Source organism: Papaver somniferum, chromosome 3 (genome assembly GCF_003573695.1).
Source record: "Papaver somniferum cultivar HN1 chromosome 3, ASM357369v1, whole genome shotgun sequence".
In the NCBI taxonomy this organism is placed as follows: Eukaryota; Viridiplantae; Streptophyta; class Magnoliopsida; order Ranunculales; family Papaveraceae; genus Papaver; species Papaver somniferum.
In genome coordinates, this window is record NC_039360.1 from 88190281 (window position 1) to 88206072 (window position 15792).

General features: G+C 37.3%; 3 protein-coding genes across 3 annotated transcripts; all 3 read right to left on the bottom strand.

The window, feature by feature from the left end:
* Positions 1-2094: 2094 nt before the first annotated feature.
* On the bottom strand, positions 2095-5087 carry LOC113356751 (probable L-type lectin-domain containing receptor kinase S.5). Its single transcript, XM_026599959.1, has 2 exons — positions 3674-5087; positions 2095-3305 (listed from the first exon to the last, which is right to left on the bottom strand). Exons 1-2 carry the CDS (start codon positions 4926-4928, stop codon positions 2464-2466), a joined length of 2097 nt encoding a protein of 698 aa, XP_026455744.1. The 5' UTR covers positions 4929-5087; the 3' UTR covers positions 2095-2463.
* Positions 5088-8875: 3788 nt separating this feature from the next.
* LOC113359710 lies at positions 8876-9376 on the bottom strand. Its single transcript, XM_026603301.1, has one exon. It carries the CDS (start codon positions 9374-9376, stop codon positions 8876-8878), a length of 501 nt encoding a protein of 166 aa, XP_026459086.1.
* A 24-nt stretch (positions 9377-9400) lies between these two features.
* LOC113359711 lies at positions 9401-10111 on the bottom strand. Its single transcript, XM_026603302.1, has 2 exons — positions 9641-10111; positions 9401-9523 (listed from the first exon to the last, which is right to left on the bottom strand). Exons 1-2 carry the CDS (start codon positions 10109-10111, stop codon positions 9401-9403), a joined length of 594 nt encoding a protein of 197 aa, XP_026459087.1.
* Positions 10112-15792: the final 5681 nt, after the last annotated feature.

Here is a 15792-nt window from a genome sequence, read left to right on the forward strand (position 1 = left end):
TTTTGTGTTTAAATCAAAGTTGTTGGTGATTTATTTAAACTTTGCCTTTGGGTTCAAATCAAATTTGTTGGTTTTCATTTCTGTCATTTGGTTTCTCCGTTTCTGTTCCTGATTTTTCTATGTTTGTTTTGTTGGTTATTGGTTGAATTAGTTTACGCTTATTTATTTCTAAATAAGAGAAGATAACAATACTCTTTATCAGTTCTGATCTCCGACCAAGCTGCAACAACATCTTCTCCGGTATCTCTTGTTTCTGATTTCGGTTTTACCTATTTTCTATCTTAGCTTTAGATTTACTTGTTTATTTTCTTAATTGTCTATTTTCAGTAATAGTTTTACGGGGATGTCTCCAGATTCGATTATTGTTATCTCAATTATGTGATACTTCCTCTGTCTGAGTTTATTTGGGTTGTTGTTTATGGTTTGTTTGTATGTTGGTATCACCGGTGATGTACTTAATCCAATTCTATTTCACAAAACCTTTTCACCAACTACAACAAGCTTAGTAGATACTCAAGTAATCAAAAGACAGTTGCAACCCATTCAAGATCATCATCAAGCTCATTTATTACTGCAACTGTTACAACTTCTCCAAAACCGAGTCGGCTCGATTCAATCCAATAAAGACATTTAAATACTTATTTATGCTAAACTTAGAAAACTCCAGTCCATGTTATTTACATGTTCTGATGAACGTTGGACTTGATTTGATCCAATCATTACCTTGTGCTTTGATACATCTAGGTTTCATCTTCAAAATTAGTATGGTGTTATTTGTTCGGTGCTTCCTGCCACGAGAGAGAATAAGGTACATTGAAACTGTTTTTAATTATGAAGGGATATATTTGTTAGACAAGAATTGGTGCACTACAACTTGTATGACTTTTGTATGATCTTGAAAATTTTCTGTAAGGTTTTCGATTTCCTAACTCAGTTTGATCGATATATCCATCGAGTTAGTTTCTTTTCCTGATTTTTTTTTTTGGTATGATGTTGAAAAACAAGACTTTTTATGACGGTTTCCGTGTGAATGAACTGTATAGAATGACAAGATATATGCCAATTTGTTTCGAGTTTAATTATGTTGAATGTAGTAATTACCCCGCAAAGAATACTCCTCTTATTGAGACGTGGTCATCCTTTTGAAAAATGTTGCATTACAAAGCCTAAGGGATAAAGCATCTACATCAACCTCTCAAATCTGCATGTTGTTTTCTTTCTTTCTTGTGTTTTTTCATAGGCTTCCTGGAAAGCAAACGGAAATTGTAAATGATTTTCAGTATCGACCGTCATTTTCAATGTCATCCAGATTGTCCTAAAACAACCCTCTATTGAAATTGTCTCACGTTTTTTTGTCTCTTGACAAAGATTTTAAGAAGAAATAAATAAAAATCGCCAGATTTAGGCAACATATCACTTTCCCTGTGGTTTTGTACTATCATATGCAATGTACTTGTAAATTCGTAAAATCATTATGAATTGGTCAAACACCTATTTTCCAGTCAAGCTCACGATTGAGTGTAAAATTGTGGACTGCCAAATGCCAATGAGGTGTCCAAGAAAATAAATAAAAAAGTATGAAGCGACAAATGCTTAAATGTTTTTAATTTGAATGTTGTCCCGCGTTACGGTGATAGTTTGTCGATGCCAATGATCTTCTGTTAATAATAATACATTCATCATTTTACTTTCTCTATACTGTGACGTTAATTAATTATCAAGATTTCTATCTGAGACTGAGCCTGAATCATAAACTCATGCTTCAAACGAGCACCAAGTCAAGCTCTCTTCAAATCAAATCAGGTCCTAGTTTCCAAATATATTTACCATATGCCCAAAAATATAAGTGTAGTAATATCCCCAATTGGAGTAAACTTACGGCAAAAAGCCTGTATAACTACACCATTGCGGATGACAAAACCAGATGAAAATCTTCTATGGGATGATTCCCTCTGCTTATTCAGTAGTCTGTTTTGCATAATGTCGCAAAAAAGATAAAGAAAAAAGGAAAACAAAACGAAAAGAGAACAAAGATATACGAATCAGAATAAAATAAAAAGCATGGTGAGGATTAAAGATGTATGAACATTATGACATAATTCAATACTTTTGTTTAAAGAATCCCAATAAATTTTATTCAATCCTGTACAGTAAGTGTAACCACTACTACTACACAACACATTAGCTTTTAAAGCCAAAAAGAAAGATCAAAAGAAAAAAAGAAAAAAAAAGAGAAGAATTCCAACCTATTCCATCTCACTGACTAGACGTTCTATGAACGTTCACAAACTAAAGGACAAAAGCTTACACTTTGTATATATTGAAAAGGAGCAACAAGTTTGCACTTGGAAAGACAAGGATATATGTCTGCAGTCACACCTGTACTTCAGTTACATTCAGAACTAAACGCGCACAAACTAAGGACAAGATGAGAATGGATATATGCAGCAGCAAAAGAAGAATCTAGACCTTAGTGGTGATATCACTGTATCTGACGTAGCTTTCCCTGCTCTCGCCATCCAAACTCCACCCTGAAGTCCCATAAAACGAGGAATTCATAGGTGTTTCATCAGGCGTAGATGTCGTACTTCTTCGCTCATCTCCGTCAAGAGGTTCCATACTAGGCCATACGAAAGCAGGTTTGAAAGGAGGAAGTAAAGGAACTTGCCCTGATCCGGACACAATCTGAAAGATGAGTTGTGTTTTTGGTCTTTCATTTGCTATAGGATGTGAACAAGCAAGTCCTAGTAACAGCAGTTTCTCGGCTTCTTCTGGCACATAATCCTCACCCAATCTTTTGTCAACTGCGTCTAAAATTCGCCCTTCTCGGTATAATTTCCAGACCCAATCAACCAAACAAGTAAACCCTCCGACTTTAGTCCATGGTCGTTGACCACATACCACTTCAAGAACAACAGCTCCAAATCCATATATATCAGACTCTCTGGTGCCTTTCCCTGTATGAAAGCATTCCGGTGCTATATATCCAATTGTTCCAGGCACACCTTCGAGCTCCGCATACGACGTCCGCTCATTATCAATTGCACGAGCCAAACCGAAATCACCTAATCGAGCATTAAAATTCGAATCGAGTAATATATTGTTGGCTTTGAGATCTCTGTGTATCACCTTCTGGTTGTATTCATTGTGGAGGTAATGCAAACCTGAAGCAATACCATACGTGATCTTGTATCTATGACCCCAACTCAATGTTTTCTCAGAGCCACCGAACAAATGATGATCAAGACTCCCATTTGGCATGTACTCATAAACCAATAGCAGCATTCCATTTTTATGACACCAACCTGAAAGTAACGAATTTATAGTTATCACGATTAGACCAACCATAGTTGAATGTGTCCCCCGTTTACTTTTAAGTACAATAAATATGAAGCATAGTGGAAGAATCACTGTGGACCATGCCAAGCTTAAATAAACTAAATAAAGATTTGAATGGTCCAATTAAGACCAGAAAGATCTATCCTTGAACACTAAGACCAAACAGAAGTCAATGAAATCAAAGTCTAAACTGAATAGTTAAATTAATGTATCAGGATCTTGTTTTGCAGATTTGACTAACATTTAAGACTAATTCAAGTTCAACTTCTAATGACAGAATTATCAGTAAAAAATGGTAAAATGAACTGGGAATTGAGGATAAAAATGGATATACCTTCAAGGCGGACGAGATGTTTATGGCGGAGACGATTGATGATGGTGAGTTCAGATAAGAAATCATCTTTGCCCTTGATGCTTTCTCTTGAGAATTTCTTGACTGCAATAGGTGTATTATTCTCACTAGCTAACACACCTTTGTAAACTACCCCAAATCCACCTTGACCTAATTTCATTTTATCGTCGAAATTATTTGTAGCTTTTTTCAACTCCTTGAACAAGAACTCTCTTGGTGTTCCTGGTAAACTTTTCAATGCTCCTAAAATATTAGGATCATCGACATGTCTTCGTTCATTCCAGTAATACCCATAAATCCCCAGTAGAACTACCAGAATTATCACTGCTGGAATTCCAACACCCAATCCAATATATAACTTTGTATGATCTTTCTCTTCTGGAATAATTTCAACCGTTAGATTCCACATAAGAACACAGTTGAGCTGAGCTGTTTTTCCAGTTGAAGCTGCGAACCCAAAGTAAGAGTACTGGTTGAGATGAGTTTTTAGGTTCATGATTTCACTGAGTAACGGGTGCTTAGGTCTGGGGCTTCCTTCAAGTGCCATGTAAACATCAAGAACCTTCGTAGTGCCATTGTACTGGATCCAAACTGTGTTATTCTTCGTCACATCCTGATCCGGAGCGATAACAATACCATAATCTGATAAAGAAACTGTTTTGGTTGAATTAACACCGTTGATATCTAACCCAATATGGTTATTATCCGGGTCGAAAGCTTGTTTGGATGTATCGAACTCGATTGCAACAAATCTATTGTTTGGATTTCCATCTGTAGAACTATTTGTTAACCCCAAGTACTCACCATAACTATTCGAAGGAAAATCAATAATATTAGGAGCAATTATAAAAGCTAAACCTTCAGCAGGGGATACTTTTGGTACAGTGGGATAAACATTTATAGTAAAAGTTGAATTGAAAGAAAGAATCACATCTAAAGAAGCGTTTCCAGTTTTTGATTCTTCCCAAATCTTGAATCTGCGGTTGAGCATAGCTCGACCAGATTTTTCTATGAGATAGCTTTTGTCATTCATTGTATCTGGAGTTATTTGAAGAGCTCCTCCATGAATTGAAGCTGTACCTAGAGTTGTGAAGAATTCGGAATCGGATGTGTGATTGAATCCCTTTCTATAGAAAGGATAATAACTGTTCTTTTCTGCTGAAGAATTTGAGGGAAAGATGATAAGAAAACATGAAAGGAAGATAATTGCAGTGATTATGTTTTTTGATTTACTCATTTCATGGAGATGATTGTGGAATCAAAAAAATCTAAATGAACTGCAAAATATTAATGAGAGGAGAAATCAGGGGAAGTAAAATGTGACTTAAGTTTTTAAATGTATATAAATAGATAAAATCAAGGATTCAGGATGTTGAGGAAAGAGAGAGGAACAAGAGAGATGGATATGGACTAATTACTTTTTTTTGCAGTTTAATGATTTAAACACATTACAGAAATGGATGTGGTGATTGGCCTCCTCCATGTGGTTGGTGGGGTCATACATTACCCTGTAAAGGTTTGAAAAGGGCTACTGAAATTGGGTTATCTTTACCCACGTACAACTGGTATACCAAAGCGGAGCCAGTACAGGTAGGCCTGTCAATGGAAGAATATCCGTCGGATATTTAGAATTCTGATATCCGACAGGTTAAGCACTATCGGATATTCGATATCCGATAATATCCTATAGGATATCAAAATCAGATATCGATTCCGATAGGTTAAGCTATCGGATATCGGATATTTATCCGATAATATCCGATTCTGACAAGAAAAACAACTATTGTCTGTAAAACATATGCAGAGCAGCAAAGGTGATATTTAAGTTAAATTTCTCATACATACCATCCAAATTGTCTTCAAAAAGTCTTAAAACATTACTCTTAAGTAGTTACGTCTCTAAGTAAGTCTCTTACACACACATACATGAAAAGAAACACAAGCAAATGCTATAGAAAGTAAGATAAGTATCTTTCACTCTCCTCTCCAGGCTCCAGCCTCTGACCCTCTTGACTTCATTCGTCGTTGATTTCCAAATTTTCCATATCTGCATTCCAGTTCAACCAATTTTCATATCAAACCCAAATTTACTGTATCATGAAGTAACACAACATGCCAAATTCAAACTCTAGCAAAGAAATTGTAAAAAAAAATAGCTTCAGAACATAAGAACCCTATGTAGTACAAGCATAAATTGATGAGAATAGGTAGTTATAGTCATAGAGGCAGTTGAATTACCAAATACAAAACCCGTTGGTCGAAAAATCATTGAATACAAAACCATCTCAAAAATAGATCAATCCAATCAAACCCTAAAACTAATAACTATCCATATTTAAGTTAAACCCATCTCTAAATTTTCTCTAATTTCATCCATACATGTAAGTCATATCAAACCTTAATTTTTGATTGCAAGACAGAAACCCTATTTTCATGTGAATCGATGAATCGAACACAAAAATCGAACATAGAAAATAGAAGAGAATCAGTACTTGATTGAGCGGGTGAGTGATTGATAAACAACTGAGTGATTGATTGATCTAGAGAGGCAGAGACAGAGTGGAGACTCGAGAGCGACGAGAGGCGACTGAGAAACTAAGAAGAGAAGAAAAAATGAAAAAAAGAAATGACTTCTCGAGTCCTCGACTACTACTAGTGTCTAGTGGAGTGAAATAACTAGGGTAGGAGAAAATTACAAGTACGTCCTTACTCCTTAGCATATCGAATATCTAAACAAACATATATATGCTAATCCGATTCCGATATGGTAAAAAAGAAATATCCGATAATATATTATATCCGATATCCGATAAAACGGATAAAATCCTATAGGATCTCGAATAATCGGAAACGGATTCCGGATATCGGACAGATATTGACAGGCCTAAGTACAGGATTTTCTGAGAAAGAAAAGTATGGACTATGGAGATCAGCGTTACTGAATAATTGTCTAATTGGACAATGGATAATATACATTTCGACATGGACATTTTGGTGGTTTTTTTTTTCCTGAACGGGAAAAAAACAGAAAGACAGTATTCTACAGAGTAAAAGAATACTCACTTACAATGAGTTGAGCAATACAAGGAGGGGAAGTAATCCACTCATCCGATGAGTGGTTTTCAACAGCTAAGGATGCAACCTTATGTGCCACTTGGTTGACATTTTTCTTGATATACTGAAATTCAACTGACCTGAAATTCTTGTGGGGAAAAATCACCTCCATCTGCAAGCCATTGCATTACATAATCTTGTGGGGTCTTGTCATTTTGCTCACCAATTCTTAGACTGAGTGGAGAAGCAAATAGAATAGCCTGGGTTGCTTGACAGTATAGGAATAAGTGCTCATTTTTTTCAGCATGCAAATCACAAAACCTACATTCATCATTTATTCCATTTATGTGTTTCTTGATGTTTTTGGACACTGGTAGTCCATTTTTCAGTAATCTCCACATAAATATCATGATTTTAGGAGTATATGCTTTATGCTCCAGAATTTCTTCCAAGGGAACTCAGATATTTCCGAAGTTGAAGGTTTCATGTCATTCATAGTCTTGAGAAAAGATTTAGAAGAGAAATCACCTTTAGGATGAGGTATCCAAATCAGTTTGTCTTTGCAGTTATCCCCATTAGCTTCAGATAGATGAATATACATTATCTTTGCCACTTCTGATGGATTCAACAGCTGTTGGAGCTTGGATTCGTCCCACCTGTGTTCTTCTTTGATAATAAGATCCTCCACTGTAGTTGTGATATATTCATCATCTGCTCTTCTCTCAGGTCTCATTTGTGGCAGACCTGGTATCCAAGGGTCTGACCAGACCTTGATGTTCTCACCATTCACCATGACCAGCAACATCTTTCTCTCATGTCTTCTCTTACAGTCAGCATAGCAGTCCATGTAGCAGAGTAGCTATTCGGTTTTTTAACCTCCCAAAAATTACCATTCTTCACATATTTTTCCTTCATGACCCCCCCCCCCCCCCCCTCCCATAGACAGTTTTCATCCTCCAGAAACTTCCACACCAGTTTGGATATCATTGCCTTGTTCACTTGATGTAGATCTCTTATCCCCAATCCACCCTTCTCCTTTTCAAGCTCAAACTGACTTCAGTTGATGAAATGCAGTTTTCTGACCTCCTTGTCATGTCCCCACCAGAAATTCCTCATAATCTTGATTAAATTGTTTAAGGTCTTCTTGGGTAGAAGAGAATTGGCCATGTAGTAAGGTAGGATCAGACCTAACTCTGTCTGGATTAACATTGTTCTTCCAGCATGAGTTAGAAATATACGCTTCCATCCTGCAGTTTTGGAGTTGAACTTTTCTTCAAGGAAGTCATGTGAGTTTGTAAGATGAGATGATTTTAGTAGTTGGTGGCACAAGTATTTGTCAAAACTCTCCATTTGCTTCACTCCCAGAATTCCAGCAATCTCCAGTTTTCTGTGATGTTCTACACCTTTGCTGAAGTAGACAACTGATTTCTGCATATTTGTAACTTGGCCCGACCATGCACCATAAATCTTCAAAATTTGAATCAGTGTATGAATGGTTCTATTATCCAGTGTACCAAATAGCAGCAAATCGTCAGCGAACATGAGGTGAGACACCACCGGGGCATTTCTGTTTATACTATATCCATTATATAGAGCATTGGCCTCCATTCTTCTCATCAACCATGACAAGCCTTGGGAGCAGAGAATGAACAAATATGGCGATAAAGGTCAACCTTGTCTGAGGCCCCTTTCACTAACAAAATACCCTTCTGCTTGACCATTTACAACAATAGAGAAGCTAGCAGTGCCAACACATTGCATTATCAAGTCATGTGTGTGCTTTACAATACCAAATATTCTAAGACAGTGACTTAAAAATCTCCATCTTATTCAATCATAGGCCTTGCTAATATCAATTTTCAAAGCAAATGCTCCTAATATCGATTTAGAAGTGGACATTGAGTGGATAATTTCCTTAGAAGTCACTAAGTTATCTATGATATGCCTACCTGGGATAAAAGCCGACTGTGCTTTGTCAACAAGTTTGTCTAGGTGCACTCTAAGTCTTTGAGCCAAAATTTTTGTGATAACTTTATACATGATGTTTGTCAAAGCAAGAGGTCTAAATTCAGAGGGGAGAGTTGGATTTTTTACCTTTGGGACCAGCACAATGTTAGTGTGATTGATACCCTATGGCAAAGAAGCTGTGGCAAAGCAATCTTGGATGGTCTTTGTGACTTCATCTACAATAGTCTCCCAGCAGCTTTTATAGAATAGGGCTGGCATGCCATCTGGGCCTGGAGCTTTGAGGCTTTTCATCCTCCTAATCGTATTCCACACCTCCTCTTTAGAAGGTACCAAAGATATGGTATTGTTGCAGCTTCTGTATATCTGGGCTTCAGCTTGGAGTTGTATATGGTATCTATCTTCTTCAGGGTCCTTCTTGAACAGACAAGTAAAGTGGTTGACCAAATAGTAGATGATTTCATTTGCTTCAGTTATCCAAGTGCCATTGGGTAGTTTTAGAGCATCAATCTGGTTCTTTTTCTTCCTCTGCATCACTGACATATGAAACACTCTGGTATTTTTATCCATATTTGGGATCCATTTGAATTTGCTTCTCTGCTCATAGTATCTATGTTGCAGTATATTTAGATTTTCAATCTCCTCACAAAGCTTCTTCTCCTCCATTCTGGTGTCTCTTAAGTGAGCCTCCTATTGCACCTTTAGTAGTTTTTCTTTGCACTTTTCTGCAGCTCTGAATATATTCCCAAATGTCTTTCTGCTCCACTCATTCAGCCTTTTCCCAACATCCATAATTTTCCTGATAGTATCATGCTGGCTTCCAACCCATCAGTTATGAACAACATCTTTGAATCCAGGGTGTTCAATCCAGAAATACTCAAACTTATTTGTGTGTTTTCTCTTTCTTTTGTTTGTTCTATGAGTATTCACCAGAATTGGTGCATGGTCACTACTTATTCTAGGCAGATGCAGCACCCCATTGTCTGGAAACATGAAGAACCAATCTGCAGTGCACACTGCTCTGTCTAACCTCTCAAAAATTGGTTTCTCCACAATAGCTCCATTTGACCATGTAAAAGCAGGGCCAGTATATCCCAGATCAATTAGCCCTCTATCTTGAATAAAATTCCTAAATTCAATGTTTGCATTGCTCAACTTCTGACTTCCTCCATGCTTTTCATTTGTTGAAGTGATGGCATTGAGGTCACCCACCAGACACCAAGGATTTGCTAATTGAGCTGCATACTGGGATAATCCCTTCCAGAATTTGTTTCTCAAGTGATTTTGGGGAGGTCCATAAACGCATAGGAGATCCCAATCACTTCCAGTCAGAGAATGTATCCGAAAATGGATTACATTTTTGTCAGCACTTATTACTTCTAAATCAACACTATTTTCCATAACACCGCACAACCACCGCTTCTTCCAATCGCAAGTATATCTTTATAGTTATCAAAATCTAGAGAATTGAATAAATTACTAGCTTTTAACTCGCCAATCAAAGTTTTTGTTAGGAAAGAAATTTGAGGGTTGCAAGCCCTGAGAAACGCCTTCAGATTGCGGACTGTCGAGATGTTTCTCAATCCTCGATAGTTCCAAGAGAAAATCAACATCTTCCTTGTGGCTGATTTAGGGCAGCCACCACACCCTTTTGAGCAGTAGATGTATATGTAATCCTCTTCCTTGGTAGATCAATATCCATAGGGCTAGCCAATCTTTTCGATCCACTCGAAGAACCTTCATGATTTTATTCTATTTGCTGATTTCTTGAGGCTCCCGCTGCTCTCTTCCACCCTGATTTCTTCTTCTTCAAATTGTTTCCTTCTGTTGCTGTTGAAGAAGCTGAATCATTAACTTCATGGTGACGCAACAAATTATTAGGGTTTGGTTGTGGTGGTTCCACATTTGGGTGTAATGCCGAATTCTTCCGTTGGTCGGGAAGTGGCATTGGGTCAGTGTCGAGCTTTTCTTTCTTTGACCCGACTGGTAGATCCATATCCGTATTCACCTTGATGTGCTTGGCACCCACTCTATTTGGGTGTGTACATAACCCTTCACCCAATACCTGCTGTGTGTCATGCTTATCTATATTTGCTGTCCCACTCAACAACCTCTGCTCCACCTTCTAGTGTTCTGCCATCATTGTTATTAAAGCCAGGTGGTTTTCTTGGATCTGCTGTCGTCTTGTTTTCAACACTTTTACTCGTTCCCACCTCACCTCCATCCAACACAGCAGCGCCAGACTTTGTTTTGTTCCCTTCTACATATTGTGCCGTTACTTTTTTTCCAGCATGTACAAACGCCACCTCAGTGCTTCCAGTACTATCTCTTCTATTGCCACCTGGTTCATCCATCCTCAAAGCTTTTAGATCTATGTGTAGATACCGCGTGTCATCCATCCCTTCGTCCCTTCCATCTCCCTTCATCAACGTCCCTTGAGTGTTTACATTCAACCTCTTCACTGCCTCTACACACTGATTGATGTTGATGATTCCCGGTTCATTTGACCTGTAATATGCTTGAATCTCTTCATTGTACCTTGCTAGAGTTCGATCGTTCATCTTAACTTCTATTTCCTCCGCACTGATCGTTAAATCTTCCTCCAGTTTCTTCGACAGACTTGGACATTGTTTCATCTGATGACCAAAATAACCACAATAAAAGCACAACCTAGGCAGTTTTTCATACCTGAAAGTGATCTTGATCTTCTTATTTGATCTGAGAGTAATCTCCATGTCTTTTGGTAGGGGTCTAGTGATGTTTAGCTTAACTCTGATCTTTGCGAATCTCCCCCATTTCTTTGCCAGTTGTTGATCAATTGGTTCTGGATCTCCAAAAGTCTTTGTAATATCAAAAACTATACTGGATTTCATCATACTAAAAGGTAGCCCATAAATGTGAATTCCAAAAACACCGTATTTGAATCATAATCTTCTAACAGGTAGCCTTCAACTCCCTTCTCCATTAACATCAAATCTTCCTTCACAGACCATGGAGTTCCCTGCATCACAGCAAAGACATCACACAGAAGTGTAAATCTCGCGTTATAGTGACCATTGCCTAGATCTGTAATGGTTATAGCTCCTGATGGTTTCCAGGCCTTGGACAAAACTTCACTGAGAATGTTTATGTTATATTCTCTGCCTGAGATAAACTTGAAAACTATATCTTTACTATGTTCTAATCGATCTTCATTTACCTCCTCATCTTCTTCATTAATACCTCTACACCAATACTTCATATAACTTCATCCATCTTCAAAACCAAAACACTAGAACATACAACTTCCAAACCCTAGTATTGAGATAGAAAAAACCCAAACCACTCAATAGTTTGAAATAGGACAAAAAAACTTCAGAAGAAGTAGAAACGCTCACAGAATTGTGATAGATATTCTAAACACCTAAATCAAGGAGAGAAAAATCATCAAAGTGATGAAGAAAATCGCACTTTGACTAAGTCAAATTAGCGACGGCCAAGATTGACCATTGCTCCGAAGTTTTCAAAGGCTCCGAAAATTACCCTGCATCTTCTTCAACATGTGCTTCTAACATACTTTCCATTTTTTCTTTTTCATTTTTTTTTTGTATTTACACAGAAAAGAGAGAAAAAGAAAAACTAAGAGATAATTTTGTTCGACAAAATACAAGGGTTGGAAAAAAAACACCACATAGCATACTTAGCTACAATATGGGCAACATAGTTCCCATCTCCTTTGATAAACAAGAACTTGACTACATGTATCTGACTATTTATTTAGAGAATAATTTGATGTGGTTTCCAGGGAATGCGGGATTTTTTGTTTATCAGCATAGATACAACCTTTTCAGCATTACTTTCGATGGTAACTCTTTGCATACCAGCAAATTCAGCAGCAAGAAGCATTGCTCCAGTTTCAGCCTCGAAAGGACTGAGAACATCATGTGACTTAGTTCCACACCATTTGAAATCCGTTCCATAGTCTCTCGCCACCACAACCCATCCTCCCTTATAGTTATCAAAAGCACCGTCCACATTAAATTTAATCCAATTAGCCTCAGGAGGACTCCATTTAGCTACCAATCTCTTGGTTTGAATCACTTGAACTTGCAATTCTTCTTCCAGAAGCAGTGGAATAGAGTAGTTAAACTAGTAGAAAGCCTCTCTGATTATGTTTGGGATAGTGTCGTTCTTGTTGTTAAACATTTTATCGTCTCTGTTTTTCCATAATGTCCAAAGCACAGAGCTGTCCATCTTGCAAACATCATAATATCTTTTTTCAGCAAGTCAACCAGCTATAACTTGTTTATAACTCAGACCCTGGTAACATTCAGTTATGGATCCAAGTGGAGACCCAAAAAATGTGGTGACCAGAACTGGGCAGTGGAAAAATAAGTGCTCCAGATCTTTGACAACATAATTACAAAGTCTAAAATATTTATTGATGCTAGCTACAAATTTCCTAAGAATTTTAAAGATACCTAATCCCTCGTGTAATATTCTCCAGATAAACAAAGGAATATTTGGTGCAAGTTTATTAATATTCCAAAAAAAATCCTAGGGAAAGATAACTGGATCTAGTAGAAGTATTCGACTAGTTCTCTTTTAAGGTTTTTATGTAAGATTTACAAGAAAACTTAATGTCAGGATGTGGTTTCCAGATAAGCTGATCATCGATGTCATCCACTACATCTGGTAGATAAATACTCATGATTTTATTGGCTAATTGGTCTTGAAAAATTTGATTAATCAGCTCTGCATTCCATCTGGTAGGGCCTTGCAGTATATGATCTGAGACTTTATTGATATTCCCCACTATGAGTTTTCTTTCAGCTCAGGTATGCAATTACTATGATTATTGAGCCAAGGATCTTTAGTCCTCTCTGCATTCCATAATGCTTTCCAAGTGGAAGAGCTTATATGGTTGGTTTCCCAAAAAGACTTGTCTCTGAAATACTTTGTTTTCATGATTTTTCCCTAAACACAGTTCTGGTCTTCAAGAAGTTTCCAACCCAACTTTGCAATTTGAGCTCTGTTTAGTTGAGTCATAGATCTGATTCCAAGTCCACCATTCTATTTATCTTCTGAAAATATATTCCAATTTATGAAGTGAGCCTTTTTTGGTGGTGTAATTTTCGAGTAATCCTGTCAAGCTTGGTGAAAACAACCTTGGGAAGTAAAGATGTAGCCATATGGTATGGTGGAATCAGTCCAAGGACATGTTTGATCAGCATCGTCTTCCCCGCATGACTGAGAAAAATCATCTTCCATCCAGCAAGTTTGTTTGTGAGTTTCTCAAATAGGAAATCAAAAGAATCAATTTTATACGATGGTTTTAATAGTTGGAAGCCTAAATATTTGTCATTCGTTTCCATTTGTTTAATACCCAAACCATCAACAACATAATTTCTTCTATTAGAACAAACACCTTTACTAAACAGAATGGCTGATTTTTCCAAGTTGGCTTGTTGATGACCTGACCACCTTGCGTACACAGAGAGGATATCTTGTAGACTTTGAATGGTTTTATTGTCCACCGTGCCAAAGAAGAATAAGTCATTAGCGAACATTAGATGAGATATGGATGTGGCCCATATGTTGACTCTATATACATTATAAAGAGAACATGACTCCATTTTTTGTATCATCCATGACAGATGCCGAGGACAAAGAATGAAAAGGTAAGGTGAGAGAGGGCATCCTTGTCGCTTCCTCTCCCACTCGCAAATCGCCCTTCAGGGGTACTATTGATGATAATTGATAAAATAGTCGAAGTGACACAACTCATGATTAGATTATAAGTATCCCCAAAAATATCATAAACTCTAAGACGTTGACCTAAAAAGCTCCAAGACCCTCTGTCGCAAGCTTTACTTGTGTTTTCTTTTAAGAGAAAAGGATTCTAAGACTGGAGTGGATTAGTTCATGGAATGGATTAACTCCTTGACAGTGAGGACATTGTCTAAAATAATCCTACCCGAGACAAACGCAGATTATGCCTTGTCCACTAAATTATCCAACATGGCTTCAGTCTTTGTGCAATTAATTTGACCACTATTTTGTACAATATGTTACAAAAATCTATGGGTATAAATTCAGTAGGCCTCGACGGACTTTTCCCTTTAGGTATAAGTACTATGTTTGTATGATTAAGACCATTGAGTAGACTTGACGAAGCAAAGCAATGCTTTATAAAATAAGTTACCTCATCTCCCACTTTGTCCCAGCATTTCTTTTAGAAAATAAGGGGTATGTCATCTGGTCTCGGTGATTTGAAAGACCATACTCTTGTGAACATTCCATACTTCCTCTTGAGATGGTATGGCAGTTATGGATTAGTTCTCAACTTCAGTAAGCTAGATATCTGAGGTGCACATGACAACACATAGGTTTGCTGGAAAAGTGATGAACAAGAAGTTTGGATAAGCTCTTATGACCAGATACCATCTGTTGTTATTGTCCTTGATAACTTCTATCACATTTTTCCTTCTTCTCTGTTTCACTGCTATGTAGAAGATTTGGGTATTTTTATATACATTGGGAATCCACGTTCCATAAGGTCTTCAATCTTCGCTTTCAAAGTAGATTCTTCGTTTCTAATATCCCTAGTGTGAGCTAATTTCTGTAATTCAAGTAGCTCCTTCTTGGCATCCTCAACATATTTTGTACATTACCAAATGTTTTCTTGCCCCAATCAGTGAGACTATTACGCGCCTCTTTTATCTTGTCCATAGTACTGTCTGTGGCTTTATTTCATGCCTTCTACACCTCTTCTTGAAAATATTTATGATCTGTCCAGTGGTATTCAAATATGTAACCTACCTTCCTTCTTTGCATATTCTGTGAGTAGTTAGATAAATTGGAGAGTTGTCGCTACCAACCTCGGCAAATGAAACACTTCAAAATTCGGATATTTTATCCACCAGTTAGGTGAGCATAACACACTATCAAGTCTAGCGTAAATTGGTGTAGCCATAGATTTATTGTTTCTCCAAGTGAAATCTGGACCACAATATCCCATGTCGATTAAATCTTTATCCTAGATCATTTTGTTAATTTACATATTGTGGTTGTTGTTGTCTAATCTACCACCATTCTTCTCT

Bases quoted from the DNA above. Each gene is read 5' to 3' on its own strand.
- LOC113356751 (XM_026599959.1), bottom strand. From the start codon at position 4,928: ATGAGTAAATCAAAAAACATAATCACTGCAATTATCTTCCTTTCATGT. The intron at 3,306-3,673 runs GTATATCCATTT...CGTTACTTTCAG, and splicing joins ACATCTCGTCCGCCTTGAAG to GTTGGTGTCATAAAAATGGA.
- LOC113359710 (XM_026603301.1), bottom strand. From the start codon at position 9,376: ATGGAGGAGAAGAAGCTTTGTGAGGAGATTGAAAATCTAAATATACTG.
- LOC113359711 (XM_026603302.1), bottom strand. From the start codon at position 10,111: ATGGAAAATAGTGTTGATTTAGAAGTAATAAGTGCTGACAAAAATGTA. The intron at 9,524-9,640 runs GTGAATACTCAT...GTTGGAAGCCAG, and splicing joins GTGACCATGCACCAATTCTG to CATGATACTATCAGGAAAAT.